At 33.7% G+C, this 16396-nt stretch overlaps 1 protein-coding gene across 2 annotated transcripts in view; it reads right to left on the bottom strand.

Annotated features, from left to right (window-relative positions):
- VGT1 (vacuolar glucose transporter 1) overlaps positions 1 to 16396 on the bottom strand; it is a 43996-nt gene that overhangs the window by 9087 nt on the left and 18513 nt on the right. For both annotated transcript variants that reach the window (XM_088219827.1, XM_088219829.1), the window contains 4 exons: positions 8922 to 9000; positions 1208 to 1267; positions 974 to 1040; positions 765 to 889 (listed from right to left, as the gene is read on the bottom strand). In XM_088219827.1, the coding sequence (XP_088075953.1) occupies positions 765 to 889; positions 974 to 1040; positions 1208 to 1267; positions 8922 to 9000 (331 nt within the window). The remainder of the gene's footprint in view (positions 1 to 764; positions 890 to 973; positions 1041 to 1207; positions 1268 to 8921; positions 9001 to 16396) is intronic.

Here is a 16396-nt window from a genome sequence, read left to right as displayed (position 1 = left end):
CTGAAGGTGAAAGAACAGTATATAATTCTTTTGTCAAAATGGTAGTGTCACAAAGCATGGCTAAAATTAAATTGGTAAGCAGAAATAAACCAATATGGAAGAACTTTAGTATACGCCAGAATACCCTCAAACAAACTATGTGATTTTGATTTTAATAGACTATTATATTTGTTTGCTTAATTTCTGAAATTTGGGATTAGGAAATTTAAATGGGGTGTAGAGATTTTACTTAATGGTTTCCTTTCCTACTGTTATAATTATCTCAAGGAAATTCAGGATTAGGAAAAGTATTTACTTTCTTTTATTGTTTGCTGTTCCACAAATAATCAATTTTACTACAACTCGTAACAGATTGCAAATTCTGTTAACTCAGCATAATCTATGCAATTTATCACAGAGAATGTGAAAAATGTAAGCAAAAAATGAAAAGAAAGACAACAAACAGACAATGAACAATGTGGTCCACTCTGCACTGACCAATATCTATGATAGTTGCATACACTGCTCTGACATCAAACTCATAGATAAAAGATAAAATTCCATGATCTCAGGTTCAAGTAAAACACTCTACTGAAATATATGTTAAACATCATTACACAATATGAATAGTCATCATTATCAGTATCTGTTCATGTTCTTAGACATAAAAAACTAACATGCAAATGTATAGCTATCCACATGCATAGATGCAGGCATGCACACACCACAGCTGCCCACAACCATGTCAAGAGTTCATTAGTCAAAAGAGCATAATTGTTTATTACCAGTCCAATTCCTATACCATATACAAATCTCCCAGTCACCAAAATAATAAAGTCAGGTGCTACTGATGTCACAAGGGCTCCAGCAAGATACAAGAAAGCAGCCAGAATCAACTCCCTTCTTCTTCCTTCAATTCAGATCCATCAATTGCATCAGGAAACAGATCTTATCATAAATATCAAACTTGCAAGAACTTAAAATAAGGACCAACCTAGAATATCAGCAACATTAAATGCCAAGATAGACCCAATTAAGGCGCCATATAACGAGCCACTGGTCTGCAAAAGAATTACCGACAATCTAGATAACTAAATTTTAAAGAACATCATTGAACAGAAAAGTGGCTGGGACGGAGAAGAAGAGTAAAAAATGAAAATAAAAGAAAGCCAGCGCTAAATAATCAGCAATTATAGAAATAGACAGCTACAATCAGTTAGAAACTTACAATTAGACCGAGTTGCACAGAAGACAAGTTGTACCACGATATTCCACTTAGTGTAGCTGACTGCAGAAAAAGGAAAAGGTTAAATAAGATATGACATGATTTTTTTTTCTTTCTTTGGGGTCTCACATGGGGAATAAAGGACAGGAGAGAGGTATCAATTAGATTCTAATGTCTGAAAAATCAGATGATGAAACATATAAATTCCACGATTAACTATTAAATTATATAGCTCGAAGAGACGATTTCAAACAAACAGTGAAAATATTAAATTACTTGCAATCTAATAGACATGATGTTAGCACATACATGCAGATCTAGTTCTTACAACATAACACTAAACCCATGCTCTAACAAAATACGCTTTTATTATGACCAAGAGTTTGTCTTCCTGCATGTGCTCTTTGTACTTGTACCTTCACCAAACACATGATATTCATCTTCGTGCACAGCTGCATGCTTAAACCAACTCTTAGTGATCTTCAAGCTATTTTTTTCCTCCATTTCAGAAATCACTATTTCCTTTTTTATCTGATTCTTAAACCCATATGATTTTTCATAACAACCTTCCATTACTAAGCTTATGAGTTGTGGCCCAAAAGATAGTAGATGCATTAATAATAGGCTTCTAAAGTTCATGATATTAGATCTAATGGGGCTTGTTATTGTAATGATTTGAATCAAAATATCATGTATAAAATCTAATGTTTACTAATATGTCTGTTTTTTTTTTTAATAATTTCCTGTTTAAGAGGAACATAGACATGGGTAGATATAGCAAAACAACAAATCAAATCTCATTATATATTAGAATAGTTGTTATATTTGTTTTGGGTAATTTTGTGTAATTGTAGGGTTATATTTGTAATTGGGCATAAGTTAATCTTTATGTATAAATACGCACACATTTACTGTTTATAATAACTGAAGTAGTTTTTCCAGATTTCTCTTTGTGTTCTCTTCTTTCCCAGAGGCTTCTGATTTCCTTTTATCTTTTTTACAAAAATTGTTAATCTTCAAACTTTTCCTTTGATTATCAGTTCAATTTATACAGTAAGTTTAATATGATATCAGAGCCACACTAATTTAATTTGTTGGTTTGTTAATCGCTCAATTTTTCACAGAAACCCTTAGTCTTCTTTCTGATCAAAATCTTGATGATTTCATCAGTAAATCTGTTATGGAGACTCATATGATTCATGAATCTTGAAAGAATGAGGAAGTCACAGCAAATCCTTTCTACCTTCACCTGAACGAGTCTGTCGCTCATGCTTACCTCCTTGGTTCTGACAGGTAATAATTTTCACTCTTGGTCCCGTTCGATGAGATTGGCCTTAATATCCAAAAATAAATTCAAGTTCATGGACTGTTCTATCCCGGTCCCAAACAAAGATGATCCTATGTATGATTCATGGAAAAGGTGCAATAGTATAGTTGTCTCATGGATTATGCAATCGCTATCACCGTCCATTACTCAAAGTGTAATCTGGATTGATTACGCGAAGGATCTCTAGAAGGATCTCTATGATAGGTTTGCATAGTGTGATTTGGTAAGAGTTTCAGACATATATGATGACATTTCTTCTTTAAAGTAAGGAACCTTATCAGTTAAAGAGTATTTCACTCAAATAAAAGATCTTATGGGATGAATTATCGAACTTAAGACTAGCACCTAGTTGTCAATGTCCAGTTAAGTGCACATGTCATGTTGGTATTATAGATAGAAAATATTAGGAAGAGAACCGCATTATCAAATTTTTGAAATGGCTGAATGAGTCTTTTAGTGTTGTGAAATCTCATATTCTTATATTAGATCATTTGCCTCTTTTAAACAAAGTGTTTGCATTGGTTTTGCAACATGAAAGGAGCATTACTGTTGGAGCTTTGGGAACACAGTATGAAACCAATGTCTTATATGCAAATAAAACTACTGGTCAACAACAGCTACAAATTTGTATACTCCTGGACAGAATAGATGGAATTTTGGAGGAAATAATAAAAGACCAACATGTACACATTGTGTGTTTGTTGGCCATACTGTTGACAAATGCTACAAAAAGCATGGTTATCCTTCAGGTTATATACCTAGGCAGAGGAATGTCTCCATTATTAATCAAACAAGTATTCAGCCTACAGAAGTAAATTCAGATATAACAGAAACTCGGGTGAGACTTAATTCTCATTGCAATATTTCAGATGACTTTCCTCTTTCACTCACCAGAGATCAATATCAGAAACTCTTAGTCATACTACAACCTTTAATTCCTGCAACCCATACAAACACCATGCCTTAGATTAATACACTATCTGGTAACCTTAGTAACCTTCAATCTGCATCCTTGCCAGGAACTACTTTACTTTTATCATTTCATACAACTAAAAAATGAATGGATCATAGATTTCGGAGCTACAGACCAAATAGTTAGTTCCATTGAAATGTTTACTATGTGTAGACTTGTAGATAATTTATTCATACGATTGCCAAACTCTCAAACCATACCAGTTACTCATATAGGACTTGTACATGTGACACCTTCACTTGTTTTACATAATGTCTTATATGCACCTAGCTTTTCACTCAATTTGATATCTATTAGTTATTCATTAAAACATTCTTGTTACTCCCTAACATTTCACAATGATTGTTGTATCATCTAGGAAAACCCGAGGAAGATTGGTTTAGCTAAAGAACAACAAAGATTGTATTATCTTGAAGCAGTAGATTTGAAGAATACAAGTGCTGGAAATTTTATTGTTAAGTCAAATTATGTTGGTTGTTCTTTTGTAAACACAAATTGCTCTGATTGTACTCGTACTTACACTGTTACTAATGAAAATCTTTGGCATTTTTGTCTTGATCATCCTTCAGCCCCGAGACTTCAAATTCTTCATCAAATAAATAAATATGATGTTCCTAGTTCTTTTTCTTCTTGTGATGTATGCCATCTTGCTAAACAAAAAAGGTCTTTCTTTCCTGTCAGTCATTCAATAAGTAGTAATTGTTTTGATTTTATCCATGTTGATATTAGGGATCCTATAAATGTTGCTTCTCTTTATGGTCATCATTATTTTTTGGTAACAAGAGTAGATATACTTGGTTGTACCCCATGAAAACCAAAGCAGAGGCAAGAGGAATTGTAGTCACTTTCTTTGCCTTTGTAGAAACTCATTTTAAGACAAAAATTAAATGTGTTCGATCTGATAATGGACAGGAGTTTAAAATGCCAAAATTTTATGCAAAAAAGGGGGTAATTCATCAATGTACTTGTCCATACACACCGCAACAAAATGGTGTGGTTGAAAGGAAACATCAACACATAACGAATGTGGCAAGATCGTTGAAATTCCAAGTCAATCTTCCAATAAAATTCTGGGTCGATTGTGCATGCAACCTATTTGATAAATATTTTATCTTCTCCGGTCATCAACAATAATACTTTTTTTGAGTTGCATTCAATAAAATTCCTCAATATTAGCATTTAAAAGTCTCTGACTGCTTGTGTTATGCCTCCAATCTTATTTCTAGTCGATCTTACAAGACCATTAAATGTCTTTTCCTTGGATTCCCCGCTCATGTTAAAGAGTACAAACTATATGACATCCAATCTCACAAGTTTTTGTCTCTCGAGATGTTCAATTTGTTGAACATATTTTTCCTTTTTATGTTATTCCTCCTTTGTCCCATACAACATTAGATAAATTTGTTCTTCCTTTCACTGATGATTTAATAACATATTACAGCATTGTGCAACAATCTCTAAAACATCAAGGTAATGCAGATTCTCCCATCTTTGCTGATTCAAATTATTCTGGTAATACATCCATTTCTTTATCACCGTATAATCCTTCTCATTCTCTACCCAGAAGTGATACTGAAAATAATTATAATAATTCTCACATAGAACCTGATTCTTCATTTATTCCAGTTCTCCTTAGAAAATCTAGTAGATCCACAAAGTGTCTATCTCATTTACAAGATTACTATTTGTATGGTCTGAAGCCTCATGTTAATTATGTATCCACTCCGCACTGCATATCTAATGTTCTTTCTTATGATAATATTGCCAGTATGCACAACCCTTTTGTTCTTGCTCTTTCACAAGATATTGAACCATACACCTATAGCCAGGCTGTTCAAATTCCATGTTGGTAAGAGGCAATGGACACTGAAATTAGGGCACTAGAAGAAGACCAAACCTGGGATCTTGTTACTTTTCCTTCTGATAAACATCCTATTGCTTGTAAATGGGTATATAAGATCAAGAGATAGGCAGATGGCTCTATTGAAAGATACAAGGCTAGATTGGTTGCTAAAGAATATACTCAACAATCAGAAATTGATTTCCTAGATACATTCTCCTCGGTTGCTAAGCTCACTACTATTCGAATTCTTTTAGCCGTAGTTGTTGCCAAAGGTTGGTATCTTCATCAGTTAGATATCGACAATGCCTTTTTACATGGTAATTTAAATGAGGACGTGTATATGAGTCTTCCACTAGGAATTCAAAGCATATAGTCTAATCAAGTTTGTAAACTGAAAAAGAGCTTATATGGTCTTAAACAAGCTAGCCGACAATGAAATTTCAAGCTGACTGAAGTCTTGAAAAATCATGGGTTTGTGCAGGCTCATTCGGATTCTTCACTTTTCTTCAAGCATTCTGATTCTTTTTTTTTTTTAGTTATTCTGGTGTATGTTGATGATGTTCTTATTGCTAGCAATGACTTGAATCAAATTCAGACTGTTAAGAATTTTCTTCATGATGCTTTCAAGATTAAAGACCTTGGTGAGGCTAAATATTTTTTTGGGTTGGAAATATTAAGGTCCTCTGCTGGTCTTAATGTTTGTCAACGTAAACAAAACATATTAGTGTTTCTCTTACAGATCCTATTGTGTACAGACAGCTTATTGGTAAAATGCTTTACTTGACAAACACACGACCGGATATCTCTTATTCTGTTCAAGAGTAGTCTCAAATTTTGGATACTCCTACTCAAGCACACTTGCAAGCTGCACATCAGGTTTTATGGTATCTAAAAGGAACATCAGGGCAAGGTCTTCTTTACTCAGTTCAGAATACTCTTCATCTCAAAACCTTTAGTGACTCAGATTGAGGAGCTTGTCGTGAATCCCGTAAATCTCTTACTGAATTTTGCATTTTTCTTGGAGATGCTTTAATATCTTAGAAAACCAAGAAGCAATAAACGGTTTCTTGGTCCTCCTCTGAAGCTGAATACAGGGCCCTTGCTACGCCAACTTGTGAATTGCAGTGGCTTTCTTATTTGCCTAATGATTTACAAGTTTCATCACCACCCACTGCTTTGTACTGTGACAATCTTTCATCTATCAAGATTACTGAAAATCCAGTATTTCACGAGCGCACGAAGCATATTGAAATAAATTGTCATGTAGTGAGCTCGTCTGAGAGCTAGATTTGCCTCAGTTGTTTGTCTCTTGCCTTCAGCTTTCCTCAGGTTAGCTTCCGCTATTTCAAGAGTTTGCTGAGTTTCTTGTGGATCGATGTCACTGCTCTTCTCGGCATCATTTACTAAAATAGTGATTTCATTATTGCCTATTCTAGCAAAACCACCCATTAGAGCCATCGTTAACCATTGGTCATTAAGGCGTATTCTCAAAATACCTATATCTACAGCGGTGGCAATAGGCGCGTGATTTGGTAATATGCCAATTTGCCCATTATTAGTAGATAAAATTATTTCTTTTACTTCTGAATCCCAAACAATTCGATTAGGAGTCAGTACACAAAGATTTAAGGTCATTTCTTCAATTTGCTCTCAATTTCTAATTGTGTAGCCTTCGCAATAGCTTCATCGATGTTACCTACTAAGTAAAAGGCCTGTTCAGGAAGACCATTTATAAAAGATTAATTCAGTTGATGCTAGTTTCTTCTTCCCATAAGCTTTGCTGATTGCTTTACAAAACCTCTCGCTACAACCCAGTTTCAAAATGCTATTATCAAGCTGGGTATTCAAAATTTATATACTCCAGCTTGAGGGGGAGCTCTTAGAATAGTTGTTATATTTGTTGTGTAATTTTGTGTAATTGCAGGATTATAATTTTAATTGGGCATAAGTTAATCTTTATGTATAAATACCCACAAATCTACTGTTTATAATAATTGAAGCAGTTTTTCCAAATTTCTCTTCGTACTATCTTCTTTCCCAGAGGCTTCTGATTTTCTTTTATCTTTCTTACAAAAATTGTTAATCTTCAAACTTTTCCTTAGATTATTAGTTCAATTTATGCAGTAAGTTTAATATCCGTGACATTCCCTAACCGGTATCCCATATTTTTAAAAAGATTAAATTTCTTAATATTGAGATAGAAGATTGAGACATTTTCTAATACTTCCCCATAAGGATGGCAACTGGTCAGGTTCGAAATAAGTTTCGTAAAACTAGAACACAACTCGTAATTATAACATAAAAACCTGAACCCAAAGCGGGTTTAAAAATGCAATTCTTATTTGAAAATATACAATTTATGGACTAAACCCACCCACCCCACCCGGTCTCCCCTTCTCTCTTCCCCTACCCCCTCCCCCCTCCCACCATGAGTCATATTGAAACCCAAAAGACTAAAACCTAGATGCTTTTGGGCTTTAGTTTATATATATACACATTATGAAAAAAAACCCAAAAGGTTTAGGTTTCAGAGTCGTGGAGGGGAAGATTTCTCTCATTCCATAAGGAGACTTTTGAGCAAGAGATAGATTTTTTTTCACTTGATGGGTTATATGGAGTTCTAAATTCTATCTTGATTCCTCTAATTGTACACTCTAAATAGAGCAAGAGTAGAGCAAGAGATAATGGAACTTGCATTCAATGATTTGTAAGATCACCACACAATCACAAAAGGTTAAGTGATTAATATTTTTGGGGTTATTAGTCTTTCTCCAAGTTTGTATATATGTATTAGAGCGATTTCTTCCACTACATCTTGAATTCAACAAGAGCATTACACTTGAAGACCAAGAGGATCAAAACAAGCAACGGAAGCAAGGCCCTCCTGTTCATGTCTACATTGCGTCCTATCCCATGTATGTGATTTGTTGCATAAATTATTGAAGCATGAAATCAAAATCCTAAACGACGTGCAATTCATATGATGAAAGATTTTGAAGTTGCTGCCTACATAACATGTTCCTTACAAGATATTGAGGATGTAACTCATATTAAGAGAGAGAGTTCAAAAAGAGAGATAATCCCCTAAGTGATGAATATTCAATTTATCCCATCCCTTTTACATGGTTACCTAGGAAAGTGCAGGCCTCATGATATGGTACACTATCTTTGGCCTCCTGAATTTTTATATGGGAGCTATTCTCATATTTTGAGGTTTTCTCCTGAAACAACTATTTAAAGGGAAAGCTGAAATTGTAACAAGTTCTTTACAGAGAAAAATTAACAGGTCGTTCCACAGATAGATGTAGAATTACTGAACAACTTAAAATTTAGCACTCTCTTTCTCTCCCGGCTTTACTTTAATTTGCAGATGTGTTGTATGAGTTAACCTCCAAATGTGAACACACTTGTGCACACAGATTGTTAATAACAGAACTATTAAACCATGTTGCTACAAGGATAAGCAAGGCAATCAAAAAAGGGAAGTGAGAAGTTGACAATTTGGTATAATGATATCATTCAGATTCTACACCTATCAAAAATCATCTTCTATTCCCAATTTTATAAAGCACACCTGAATGGAAATTGTAGCACAAGATGTAGAACCAATATCATAACCATATAGTAGCCCTCCGAGAGCTGGGAAGAGAAATCTGAAACCACCAAATACAAGAATATTATCAACGAGTTGGAAATTAATGAAAATGATCAAGTAGGCAGCCACTTCAACCTTTAAGTGGAGTATGGAATATGCATCAAAAACTATAAAATGGATCTCTTCAATACTTAGAATTGGAAAGACAAAACGACAGCAAAAATAGAGAAATAAGTAAAAGAAAGATAAACTAATGGAGATCCTTTTAACTTCGGAGTATAATTAGATAAACTAATGCAATCCTTATATAAAAAATATATTTGTGAATTCAGTCAAATTTCTTCGTAGATCTTAAATAATACCTAAATGAAAAAAAAAAGAAACAGCTACATTATGAGTAATTTTTCTTTTGAAAAAACAAAATAAGTTAGGATTTCAATTAAGATGGCAAAGAAGTAGCAGTAAGGGTGCAAGAAGAACAAAAAGTTTGTACCAGAATCTATTATGACCTGTTTTTGAAATTTCTGCTTCAGTTAAAATGGTGAAAAATATTTTGTTATTTCTTAAAAATAATGGATTAACTGGTAATGATTCCTCAATATCAAGGACCTTTTTATAATTTATCCTAAAAATAATAAAAAGACAGCAATAGCAAAAAGAAAAATATTAAAGAAACATTTTGATAGTAGAATCATTAAAATAAATAAGAGAGTACCATATTTCAACATCTTATAATTCATAACCAATAATCACAAATCTCATATCTATATTAATTTAATTTTTACCTATAGAATTGAACTTTTCTGCTTCTATTTCCCATTTAGATACAAAAATGCAACATGGAACCTCTAATATGATTTGGATAATTAGTTTCTCTTCTAAGTTCTAGAAATTGTTTTATCGAAAAAAAATTGCAATGAATTGTAGCCTTCATACCAAATGACAATGCAATGAAGCTGAACCCAACTTGAAGTGTTTACAGGTCAATTGAAACCCGAGAACAACCTTTTGAGATTCGGACCAATAGAATTTGTCACTGTGAATCACAATACCCTGAGCAAAACACTCCTATAATTATTAAATCAAGTAGCCCTCTGTATATAAAATTTTCAGATGTGTTCAGCTAAGAAAATCTCTTAGAAAAAATATCACTAGGTTTGAGAAATGTTCTTGGAAAACTATGACTGCTACCATCTGGCTCAAGAACCAGATATATAAATAATCCTTAAATTTGCAAGGAATATCTAAAATATGATTGTCAATTATAATAAAAGTTTAAACCAATAGGAAAAAATTTAATATATTATTTATATTATAACATGCCCCATCCTATACATACCCACCTGAATAAAAGTGTGGATCAAGCAAAGCCTACACTACACCTTGAGTTGAAATTTAATTGCAAGATTTAGAGCAGTAGCCAGAATCCAAACTAAAGATCTGGTTTTGATATTGCATCAGGTAATTGATTTGACCTGATTATCTCAAAAGCTTTAGTATGAAAGAGCTCAATCTATTATTTAGTCTTTAATGGAATCAAAATGAGAAAATGGTTACAGAGGACCAACACAGAGAATTACATTTTAATTTCAAATTAGGAAGAAATATCACAAGTCCAACCATGTTGGGACTCACCTACTCATAAGAGACTTGATGAGCAAATAAGTTCATTTTGATACTGTTGACATGAATATTTTGTTGTCTAAATAATTGTAATATTTTTTCTATATAACTCTTACCTTTAATTATTTAATATCTCTACTATAAGGATAATTTCTCTATTTGTATGTAAGAATCTTGTATATATATGTATCGTCTGTAACACCAAAACATATAGTAAAAAAAACATAAATATTTTTTCCTAAATTTTTACATGGTATCAGAGTAAAATAAGAGTATTTTAGGCTTTTTAAATTTCAGAGTTTCTTTCAAACCCTAAAATATTTTCAACACCTACCCAAACAGAGTCTTAACCTCACCAACGGCCTGTCGCCCTATTTCGGTGATCGTCTCGGCCCTACCTGATCCCTCTGTTTTTGTCGCACCCGGCCGTTCGTGCTGCTTCTTTGCGCACGACCTCTAGTTCCCACTGCTTCCTTCTCTAGTTCACGCAACCCAACCCAACACGCTGGTTCGTGCTGCTTCCTTTGCACACGGTGTCTGGTTCCGTCGCGCACACCCAGCTCCTCTAGTTCGCGCTGCTCCTCTGGTCCCTTCGAGCATGGTGTCTGGTTCCGTCACACACACCCAACGCTTTTTGGTTCGTTGTTTAGTCGCGCACACCCAGTGTCTCTGGTTCCCGCTGCTCCTTTGTTCCTTCAGGCATGGTGTCTTCTGTCATGCACACCGGGCGCATTTTTTGGTTCATGCACGATTTCTACTTCTTCGACAGGCTTCCAGCAATGGATCCTCTGGTTTTTTGATCTCAAGCTTCTGATTCCCTTGCCCAGATTCTGCTATTTTTTCTTCTGTTCCAGCAAGGGCTCTCTGTGTTCTTTTGCGATCTGCTTTTTTTCCAGCGCACACTTCAGCTCTTGTTTTCAGTAATCTTCTCTGGTCTCGCAGCAATTTCTTGACTTTGGTGGTGTTTATGAGGTTTGTTCTCTCTCTGTGATATTCAATATTAAGTATTATTTTCTTATTTCTAGTACTTACACATGACGAAAGCAAAGAACTAATTGTTCCTAATTCTGACAACCAATCATTGCAAATAAATACTGTAAAACTCGGTGAAAATAATTATCTTGATAAAAATTTTATTTACTGTTTATCAAAACTAGGAGATTGCAGAGTTATATTACTGCTGATGAGAAAAAACCAGATGTCAGTTGTTTAAAATATCACATATAGGACTCCAAAACCTCATTCGTAATGTCTTCATTCATTAATTTGATGCAATCTCATATTGTCCGAATATATCTGTTGTTTGATACTACAGAAAAAATATGAAATGCAGTGTCTCTTACATATTCACAAGTGGATAATGATGCTCAAATTTATGAACTCTAAAATAAGTTTCACAGTACAAAACAATGAGAGTTGACTATCTCTCAATATTTTTTTGAACTTTGTGAATTATGACAAGAGCTCGATTATTATCAAAATTTTCAAGTAGATTGTCCTAGAAATGTTGTCAAATTTCAGAAAATTATAAAAAATGAGCAAATTTATGAAAAATGATCAGATATGGGTCCAGGAACTTGGTAAGGATCTCCTTCCCTCATTAGAACAAACTTATTCTTATATTCGGCGAGAAGAAAGTAGAAGAATTGTCATGCTCCACATAACACTAGTTGACAAAGTTGGGTTAATTGCTTAGTCTGATCACTCCAAAAACTAATAGAATTGTGATTATTGTGGCAAACCGAGACACACTAAGAAGACTTGTTGGAAATTGCATAGACGGCCCACTAGAGGTCATGGGAGAAGGAAATGTGAACCTATGAGAGCTCAATCAAACTTAGTTAAGGCAAGTGAAATACCTGACATACCAACGGTTGAAACTTGTTTAACCGAAGAGTTTCAAAGTTTAAAGCGTATTCTGTCTCAACTCAACTCTTTACAACTATTAGTGCATCAAATATGGTAAAATCAGGTATTTCTTCTCTCCCTCTTATTTCCACTCCTGATATTTGGATTATAAATTCTGAAGTTAACAGACACATGACAGACTCTTTTACTAAATTTCTAACCTATTTTTCTTGTACTAAATGAGAGAATGTTCGTATAGCAGATGAGTCATATATTCCTGTGTCTTGAACAGATTCTATTAATTGTATTCTGACTATTACATTGTTTTCAGTTTTACATGTGTTTAATTTTTCTAATAATCTTTTATCTATCAGTGCTATTACTAGAGATCTAAACTGTAAAATTTAATTTTTTTCTTATTATTGTATTTTTTAGGATATTTGAACAAGGAAGATGATTGACACTAGTAAACTGCAGGATGACTTATATGTCTTGAAAAAAAGTTAAAACCTAATTGGGAATCAAGCGACCATTGAGAACAAGGAAGTCAATATAGAAATAGTACAATGGCACCGGCGGTTGGGACACCATTCTTGTTTTACTTTAGAAAAATTATCATACTTTATTTAAGAAAACTTCTTTGCATTCTTTATTTTGTGATTCATTTGAACTTGTTAAACATAATAGAAGTTTTAATCCTTTTATAACTATTCATTCTGATGTGCGCGGACAGACTCAAAATCTCTTTATCTGGTCATCAATAGTTTGTACTTTCATTGGCTATCGCACTCGATTAACATAAATTTAGCTGTTAAAAGTAAAAAATGATATATATTTATGCTTTCAATTGTTTCATAAAATGATATGTATATAGTTTGATACTAAAGTTAAGATCCTAAGAACTGACAATGGTACATAATATATGCATAGTGGGTTTTATACTTATTTAGAGTTCAATGAAATAACTCATCAGACAACTTGTGTCCACACTAGTGAATTGAATAAGGTTGCTGAAAGGAAAAACAGACATATACTAGAGATACCTAAGACACTGATGTTCATTATAAATTTACCTAAGAGTTATTGGAGAGATGCAGTTCTCTCATCAGTCTACCTTATTAATAAAATGCATTTGCGAGTACTTGATTTTAGAAGTCCTCTGTAAGTTTTGCAAAGTACAAATTCCAATACTGTTTCCCCAAAAATGTTTGAATGTGTTTGCTTTGTCCATACTGGACATGTGAGTAAGTTGAAACCTAGAGCTCTCCGACATGTATTTGTCGAATAATTTTCCTACTCAAAAGGGGTACAATTGTTATCATCCACCGTACATAAAATACTTTGTGACTATAAATGTTACTTTTAGAGAATCAAAACCATACTTCAGCTCTACCCAATACCTCTTCAGGGAGAGAGTGATGTGGAAGAGATAATACCCAATTCGGTAACCCTTTATAATCAAATTCAGGGGGAGAATTCTATGTCAGAAGATCTTGTTTAAGAAGAAAATGCTATACAACTGGATAAACTGGACTTGAAGAGGTAATCAAGGAGCGATAAGATAGGAAAAACCATCTTACAGTCTATCTCAGGTCAAGAATCTTCCCCAGTTCCTGAAGATACTGGTGAGTCATCTTTTTCTTTTGAATTATCTGATAAACCCATTGCTCTTAAAAAAAAAATTAGAACTTGCACTAAGTATCCTATATCTAACTTTGTTTCCTATGACTCTCTATCTTCCTTCTATAAAGCCTTTGTCTTATCTGTTTTTCTGTGTCTATTCCATATGATTGGAGAGAAGCATTAAAAATCCCAAATGAAAGGAAACGATGATTGAATAAATGAAAACATTAGTAAAAAATAAAACATGAAAACTTGTTTTAACCCCATAAGGAAAGAAAATGGTTGGTTGCTAATGGGTGTTAACTGTAAAATACAAAACAGATGGATCGATTGAAAGATAAGAAACTAGATTAGTAGCTAAACAATTTACTCAGACCTATGGAGTTGACTATCAGGAAATCTGTACTCCTGTCGCAAAAATGAATACAATCAAAATATTACTATCCTGTGCTGCTAATCTTGATTGGGACTTGTACCAGTTTGACGTGAAAAATGTCTTTCTCCATGGGAACTTAGAGGAGGAGGTATACGTGTAAATTCCAACTGGATTTAAAGATGAAAGAACACAATGGAAGGTTTGCAAATTAAAGAAAGTCTTGTATAGATTAAACCAGTCTCCAAAAATATAGTTTGAAAGGTTTAGAAGAGTTATGATTTCTTTAAAATATTAGTAAAACAATGTTAATCATACTCTGTTCATCAAGCATTGTGAGAGTATAATCATTCTTCTCATTGTTTATATAAATGGTATCGTGATGATTGAAAATGATACAAAAGATATGTCTCGACTAAAGGGACTTCTTGTTCGAGAATTTGAAATCAAGAATTTAGAAAAATTACAGTACTTCATGGGAATTGAGATTGTTAGATCTAATGAAGGAATTTTCATTTATAAAAAAATATATTCTAAACTTATTAGAAAAGACTAGTATGATGAGTTGCAAGGCAGGAGAATTCCTTATTGAAAATTATCACAAACTACAAGCTGGTAGTGGTACATTAGTTGATATGGGAATAAATCAAAAATTAGTTGTAAGACTCATTTATCTCTTATATACCAGACCAGATATAGCATATGCGGTTAGTCTGGTTAATCAGTACATGCATGATCTTCGCGAGACTCATTTACATATTGTCTTTCGAATATTACGATATCTGAAATCTGCATCAGGAAAATATTTACTCTTCTCCAGAGACGGTCACCTTAAGATAGAAGCATTTACAGATACTAATTGGAGTGGATCTCCAGATGATAAAAGGTCAACTACTAGTTACTGCATACTCGTTGGAGACAACTTAGTTACATGAAAAAATAAGAAACAGAGTGTAATTGCCCATTCTAGTACTGAAGCAAAATATAGAGCAATGGCTCAAGAGTTCACAACTATTGCAACGAGACTGGCGAGTTCCATAGATTACCACTTCTTAACAAGCTCAACCAACAACTTGCAATGAAAACATTGAACAACAACTTCATTGAAGAATGACGAACTCATAAGCATCAAATTTTAGTTGAACAGTGTTTGTAACAACAACTTGTCCCCAACTTCAACGTATCATAAACTTCTCCTTTAGTTTTTGTTCATTGAGGATCCAATCTTTAATCTCCGTAGCCAACAAGCTCTAGAAGTTCACAATATTCGTGGGACAACTAGCCCTTGCACCTCAAAGTAGCAAGCTCTATGTGTCCATAATAAGTTCTTTTCTTTTTATGCAAAGCAACTAGATTTAACATACAACACTCGACTTCAAATTGAAAGATAGAGCATTGATTTTAACAAAACATAGCCTCAGAACAAGAAAGAGCGACTTGAAAACCCTAGGAAATTGGTGCAAACCAGTATAGAACTAGTCAATATTAGTTTAAACACGTAAAATCAAACCAATTTGTTTAAACCAAATCAAATTCTAGTCACTTTTGTACTGGGGATTTAAGCTATGGGACCCTTTTAAGGTGTAGGATTCATCCAATATGAATATGCAACTTCACAGACAAAAAAGTGGCGTTTCGACATAGTAACAGCGGTGCAATGTGCTCATGGGAGGTGCAACTGGTTGCGACAGATTTGGAAACTAGACTAGGTGGTTAGGGTGACAAAAACCTTTTGAGGGCACCAGAGAGTAGTGTCATTCACCTCCCTGCAATGGTTTGAGATCTAGATATAGCCAATAGCTCTGGTTCGTTGGTGCATTTTTTCAAATCATATTGTTTTTCCTTGGGAAATTGAACATAAACAAAAACTAGCAATCTTATAAAGCTTTATTATTTGTAATATACTTGTTTTCTTAGTTGTAAAAGGGTATATTCCTAGAACAGGCTGATTTAACTTTTTTTGAAATAAAAAGTGTGATAATAATAT

Source organism: Carica papaya, chromosome 1 (assembly GCF_054855325.1).
Source record: "Carica papaya isolate Zhongbai chromosome 1, ASM5485532v1, whole genome shotgun sequence".
Lineage (NCBI taxonomy): Eukaryota > Viridiplantae > Streptophyta > Magnoliopsida > Brassicales > Caricaceae > Carica > Carica papaya.
The sequence above is the reverse complement of the archived record's forward strand: the minus strand, read 5'-3'. Positions and strand labels throughout refer to the sequence as shown.